This window comes from Gossypium hirsutum, chromosome A05, assembly GCF_007990345.1.
Source record: "Gossypium hirsutum isolate 1008001.06 chromosome A05, Gossypium_hirsutum_v2.1, whole genome shotgun sequence".
NCBI classification, from domain to species: Eukaryota; Viridiplantae; Streptophyta; class Magnoliopsida; order Malvales; family Malvaceae; genus Gossypium; species Gossypium hirsutum.
In genome coordinates, this window is record NC_053428.1 from 44432178 (window position 1) to 44439017 (window position 6840).

The window sequence follows — 6840 nt, forward strand, 5'->3', positions numbered from 1 at the left end:
CAAGCAAAATATCGTCAACATATTAAGAAAATGAACTTGCTTTCATTGATCTTTTTTATATATACATCGATCGATGATTTTTTTTTAATACCAAAGATTTTATAGTGTCATTGTCGCAAAGCTTGTTTAAGTACATATATTGACTTTTTAAGTTTACAAACCATATGATATTTTCTTTCAATGGAAAAACTAATAGATTGGTCCAATATAAACATTTTCCTCAAGATTTCCATTCAGAGATGTTTTCATAATCATTTGATGTAAATACAAGCGCCCCTTTGGATGGACAGTGCGTTTACTTGTGGTTAGTGTAAAAACAACAGTGCCGGTAGGATTAGATACTGTAACAAAACTGTAGCATAAGGCAAAAAGAAAGTTAAACATACAGCACTGGAGGAAAACACCCATCCAAAGGGGTCCTAAATCATAATAAGCCACTAAGTACCACAATCATTTTTAAGGAATCTTTCTCCGAGATTGATGAAATATCTTTTTATAATTATTACCATCGTTTTTAGTATAAGCTTTGACGATACTTTATATTGTTTGGTATTTCCAATTGAGTTATATTTAGTTTTAAAAACTTTGCATCCAACTCGTTTTCAACATTTTGACAATTAGACAAGATCTCAAACTTTTTTTATCCCATAAATTCCATCTTACCTTTAATGGCATTGAACCATTTTTATCTACATTCATAACTAACTATTTATAGCTTGTGAAAATTAAATTAGATCTTGATTTTAATATGAAAATTTGGCTATTGTAAATAAATCATATAATCATCAAAATAATGAATGTGGAATTAGAATAGGCCATTAGAATTGTTAAAGGAAAACACTTTGCTGAATAAAAATTTTCCTTTTAACCCTTTTCCTTAATAGATAAAGGATTAATCAATTTCTATATGATTAACTTTTAATCTGATACACCCATGAAATAATAATTAATTAATCATCTTAAATTGCACAACTTTATTTATTTTTTTATGTTTTTAATTCAAATTGGTAGGCTTTATTGAGAAAGAAAGAGGATAGAAACAATTATAATATGTCCAAGAAACACTTCGAGAAATTGAAAAAACAAAGGCTAGAAAACCAGTCCTTTCCTCTTCTCTACCCTAACTACATCTCCATAATTTAAACTAAAATGTACATATCTAAGATAAAAATCATTTAGATACACGTAATATGGTTCAACAGATTTCTAAAATTTTCTACCATATAATATAAACATCCTAGTTTGCAGGCTTAAAGATCATCAACCTAACTAGCTCGTGGATGCTCATGCATAACCGCATATATTTAATTGATCATCCCAGCTGCTCTAATCTGCTTTCCGGCCATCAACGTAACATAGATGCCTAATTAGACCAAATTTTCACAACTTTAAATTTAAATATATGTTGAAAAACAAGTGTCACGAATACACGAGTTGAAACCCTGCATTCAAACGAAACCCAGGCCAAAAACAACACAAACCATAATGTTTATCTTAAGCCTCCGGAGAGAACAGATCAATCACGTCTTAGCCACTATTATCAGCTTTCGAGGTTGACCTTTCCCGCTTTCTCTCTCTACCAAGTTCATTAACAGAAAAGCTGATTAAGGTATATAAAAATGGCTAGCCTTCTCCCTCTATACTTTGAAATTTTTGTCATATTCATAACCATCACCATCAATATATAAACCGATATATAATTTATAAACATACCGTATCCATTTTCTCTCTTTGGGTTCATTGAAGAGAGGCAGTAATTTGATTTTCTTAATCCTTCGTAACCGTAGTTGTAAATCAACTCATAAAATTTAAATATATATTTGATTTAGAAATGTTGAATTATTATTATTATTATTATTACTATTATTATTATTATAATATATGATGATAGACTAGATTAGTGTGCAGTCTTGATGACAAGGGTTATTTAACATTGTTATCTGCCCATTGTCTTAAGTTCTAACCCCCTTGTTTCTGCATTATTACAACTAGCTAGTGATAGTTCTTCACCAAATCGTACATAATGGCTGCTTGGTCGCTAAAGGTAAGAAACTGAGAATGGGAAAGACTGATTATTACATAAGTAAACTCCTGATAATGGCTGCTTGGTCATTATCGATGTCTGTTGAAGCTAATAGCTCCGATAACCGGTGGCTTAGGTCTTCCACCTCTCTGTGTAAGCTTCTGATGTAGTTGCAGGTCTCCTGTAAGACCTTGGAAGCTGATACCTGAAGAGAAATTAGAAATAAAGATTAATATTAAAATAACAAGAGTAATTTCGGGTGATGTCAAAGAATGAAGCATGCTAAAAGGGAACAGATTAAGTCCCACATTATCAACTTGTTGCTAAAGTGCACGACATGAAACTAAACGAGGGTGTTGGATACCTTGTGGGAGCGCCCTCTACGAAGCTGAGGGATAAGTAGTTGCAGCTTGGAAACAAGATCAGTGATCTGATCATCTCTGATCCTAGAAACACCGCTTGACTGCCTAGAACGTAATCCTCTGCTTGACATTGTGTTTTAAGGAGGTGAGGAAGAAATCTTAATTTTTAGAGATAAAAGATATTGTGTTTTTGTCGGAGTAAAGAAATCCTATATAAGAAAAATTAATGGGGCTATTGGGGAATAGAATGAGCTAGGCCAAGGATGAAGTGATGATTGCGAGTACCGAACAAGAGACACTTGCATGGAAGAAAGCAGAGGGCTATCAGTTTCTGCTTGTTATATAGGATGCTGAGTCTAAGCCGCTTTCCTTTTTATTTTTTTCTCTTTAATGCCATTATGAATAGAATTGTGGGCCATGGTAATTGTTTTCACATTCAAATTTGAATTTTTTTTATTCAAATTTATCTCAACTTGATAATCATTCTCATATTAGAGCCTAATTTTTTTGTGCTAATTAGTTTCTAAACTTACAATTATTTTTATATTGGGGTCTACACTACAACAACATAAGCTTACCGCGACATTTTTTTTTTACTTAAGACAATGCAAAAAAGGTTGGCATAGGTCATCCCGACGTTTTTCTCGACGTTTCCAAAAACGTTATCTATAGTGCAATTGGCATAGGCTGCGCGACGCTTTTAAAAAAGCATTAACATCATTCAACATAAGCCAACCTTTATTGAAGGGTTGGAAAAAACCTAGTCAAGGCTGACCTTTAGAAAAGGTTGGCATAGGAGGAAATAGACAACCAAAAAAAGGGTTGGAATCAAACATACATATGCCGACTTTTAAAGAGTTGGCTCATGCCTTAATTAAAGGCAACCTTAAAAAGGTTGGGATAGACCCGTCTAAGACAATCTTAAAAAGGTTGGGATATACTCGTCTAAAGTAATCTTAAAAAGTTAGGATAGACAAGTCTAAGGCAACCTCAAAAAGTTTGGGATAGACACATCTAATAGGGTAGATGGGTAGTTTTAGATTTTGGGACCAGTGTTTGCCTGTTAGGGGTTTGATTTTGGGGAAAATTGGAGATGGTCGAATAGGGTAGACGGGTAGTTTTAGGAATTTGATTTTGGAGGGAAATTAGAAATGGATTGGTGGCAAATGGGAAAATAGTTTAGCTGTTTAGGAAGGGAAAAATCTAAAATCACCTAGTTCAAAGAGGTTGGGATAAATCACAAAGACAACACAAAAAAGGTTGGTTTAGATAAAATATTTGTCCAACACATAAAAAAGGTTGGGATAGGTTAATATTTTCCCCAACTCCAACTCTTCCTAAAAAGTCGCGATATAATCTAATTTTGCCAACACCCAAAAACGTTGCTTAAAGATACAAATTTAAACAACTCAAAAAAGGTTCAGCGTAATCCAAAAAGAGTTGTCTTAGGCTTTTCATATGGCAACACTTTTATGTAGTTGGAAAAGGTATAAGAAAAGTCGGCGTAGTGTTGGACAAATTCGACACTTATTTAAGAGATGTCTTAGGCATATGCATATCCCAACCCTTATACAAGAGTTGGCCAAAGTGTATATAAACAAGTCTATCCCAACGCTTAGAAAAGTGTCGGCCCAAAAGAGTCGTCTTAGGGTTGTTCTGTTGTAGTGCTAAATTATTTTTTGTCTAAGTTAAACTTTGATATTTCCTCAAAATTTTTATGGTTCAAGTCCAAATGTGGAAATAATAAAGGGCGAATGTAAAGGGGCAAGCAGAGTCCCTACCCCCTCTCCCAAAAAGGAAAATTACAATTCAGCTTCCTTAAAAATTATTAAATTATAATTTTATTATAGTAAAATTGCATTTTAGTTTCAAAAAATAAAAAAAATTGTTAATCCTTTTAAAAAAATGATGAAATCATAAACTAATACATGATAAAATGATATTTTGACATCTCAAGAATTTATAATTCAATTCCAGCCTCTCCTAAAAACATTCTAAATTTGCCCATGAAATAAATTGTCAAATTTAAAGATTAATTTGGTAAAAAAAATTTAAATCTTAATATGAGCACAATTGCTAAATTTAAGAATTAATTTAAACAAAAAAAGTGGTTCAAAATCTTAATACGAGAGTAGTTACTAAGTTCAAGTTTTGAAGTAGTGATTTAACCCTAGGTATTAAGCGGATTGTATAGGCAAGGAGAGGGAGAGAAAGGTATAGAATACAGAAGAGTGCAGGTTGGGATGGATGAGTGCTGTTCACAGTGAGGATTAAGTAACATGAGCAAATTGGGAGGCGACATTGTTGACCAGTCAGTCAGATTTTATCTTGTCTTCCATCCCCCATCCCCATCCCCATCCCCCATCCCCCTAATCTCTTCCATAATGAACTTTGGTCACCACATGGCATGTGTCGTCCAACCCCAGTCCCTTACCCCTCTGCCTACTACATTTATGCTAAGTCCCCAAAGTAGGACTATGGATGAGCGAACTATTAACGGTTATACTTTCAATGTGTGTCAGATCATCTAATAAATCTTTAACTATTTTAACTAACTGCGAGTAGAAAATTTCCTACACCAATTCCGTATAGGTTTGTCTTCTTCTAATTGATATATATATAGTTAAATGCATGCATTCAAACCGATCAAGGCTCTATGTTCTCATGACTTGTTGAGCTCAATGCATGCATAATTTGCCTTTTAAGTATTCTGTCGACCTCCTTCTGCCAAGTCCCCACAGGCCACAAGCATTAAATATTCTGTCCCGTCCAGTTGGTTAAATATAAAATAATAATATTAATTTCATTTCCACACGTGATATCATATGTTGCACCTGCAACGTGATGATCAACTGTTGGTCTTCAACTTAATTGCCTCTAAATTCATAATAATCACCAATTATGGCAATTTATTTCCTCAATGAGGAGAATCAAAATAGTCAAAAATTTGTTGTGTGGTGACTGATTAGATGGCCAATATCATATATATGGAAAACGATGTGGCCTTTAAAATTAAAATTCATGCATGGTGCAACACATTATATGTCTCAAGGGAAAGCAGAAAAGCTTCAGCTATTTACACGACGCAATTACCATTTTTAGCTGGCCTGGCTGGCAGTAGTTGTAGTTGATCACCATGTGCATCCTTGGAAAATAAACTGCGGTGGTCTCTCAAAAGTCTTAAATTCATACTTTTTCTTTCATAGTTGATGTTTGAGATCTCGAACTTGCATTCTACTTTAAAAGTACAATACACCTTCTCATTTACGCCTAACAATTAATACCTTTAATTGCATATGCATTTTGATATGATTTTTAATTTACCATGTTTTTTTATGACAACTATAGGCAGCCATCGTGGAAGAAGGAAACCAAATCTTGTTGCTCAAAGACTTTATGGACTGCCAAATTTGCTTAAATGACCCCCAAACAATATTATTTTATAAGTTAAATAAATTGAGAACTATAGTTTCGGCTCATTATGCTATTCAACATGTTGCTTGTATAATTAATACATTTGTTGAAATTATAAGGAGGGAGGTTAAGAGCTTCAGTACTCCTCCTAAAAACCAACTAATCAACTTTCACTTGTTCATTTCTTAATTGCCATAATTCATACTTATACTTCCTTACTTTATTTCAACTAGTTTTACCTCACGTGCTTTAATCATCACAACAATAGAGATATTCATAATTAATATTAAATAAACTCATTTATAAAATTTTGAATCAAAACTATTCAAAAATCATATTCAAATAAATAATTCATCAAATTTTATTTCAACACATAATAATGATACACGCATAAGATTAATCCATAATTTATTAACCAACAATTGTAATTAATTATAAATAATAATGTGTAAATTTTGCTTAATTATCAATTATATAATTTCATAATAAATAACATAAAATAAACAATTTTAGTAAAAAAACCATTAAGTTAACTATAAATAGAGACGTTCGCTACTCACGTGAGTTTAAGTTTGGATTAGGTCTATGTATAATATTAACTCATTATATATTTTTCAAACTTAACCTAGTCAGAAATATGAGCCACAAATTTTTTCTCAAGTTTACCTATATTTATAAATCGCTAATTTAAGCTCTCCTTATGCCCACCTATATTATTTTTTATTTTTAAAATATATTAATTTTAATATAGTATTTAATGTTTTTTTAAAATTTTACACAGAGTTTAACAAAAATTTAAATGTTTATATATATATATTATATATTTAAGTTTATATTATATAAATTACATAATGTATGAAAATAAAATAAAACAATATAATCAAAAGTAAAAAGTGAGCCAGACTTTGTATTGGATAGAAGATGGGATATCATTCATATCCCAAGCGACATCAACCATATCTAGTCCTAAGTTAAGTTGGCCATATTTTGGACTAGATAGAAGAAGGGATATCATTTCAAACCAGACATTCAAGCCCCTAT

The 6840-nt window shown here is 32.1% G+C and overlaps 1 protein-coding gene across 1 annotated transcript; it reads right to left on the reverse strand.

Moving 5' to 3' along the window:
* Positions 1-1825: 1825 nt before the first annotated feature.
* LOC107961504 (transcription factor PRE6) lies at positions 1826-2734 on the reverse strand. The gene is made up of 2 exons (XM_016897621.2): positions 2388-2734; positions 1826-2228 (listed from the first exon to the last, which is right to left on the reverse strand). The coding sequence occupies exons 1-2, from the start codon at positions 2514-2516 to the stop codon at positions 2076-2078; spliced, it is 282 nt and encodes a 93-aa protein (XP_016753110.1). The 5' UTR covers positions 2517-2734; the 3' UTR covers positions 1826-2075.
* Positions 2735-6840: the final 4106 nt, after the last annotated feature.

Excerpts from the sequence above, each read along its gene's own strand:
- LOC107961504 (XM_016897621.2), bottom strand. The coding sequence starts at position 2,516 with ATGTCAAGCAGAGGATTACGTTCTAGGCAGTCAAGCGGTGTTTCTAGG. Across the intron at positions 2,229-2,387 it reads GTAGAGGGCGCTCCCACAAG|GTATCAGCTTCCAAGGTCTT; the intron begins GTATCCAACACC and ends ATTTCTCTTCAG.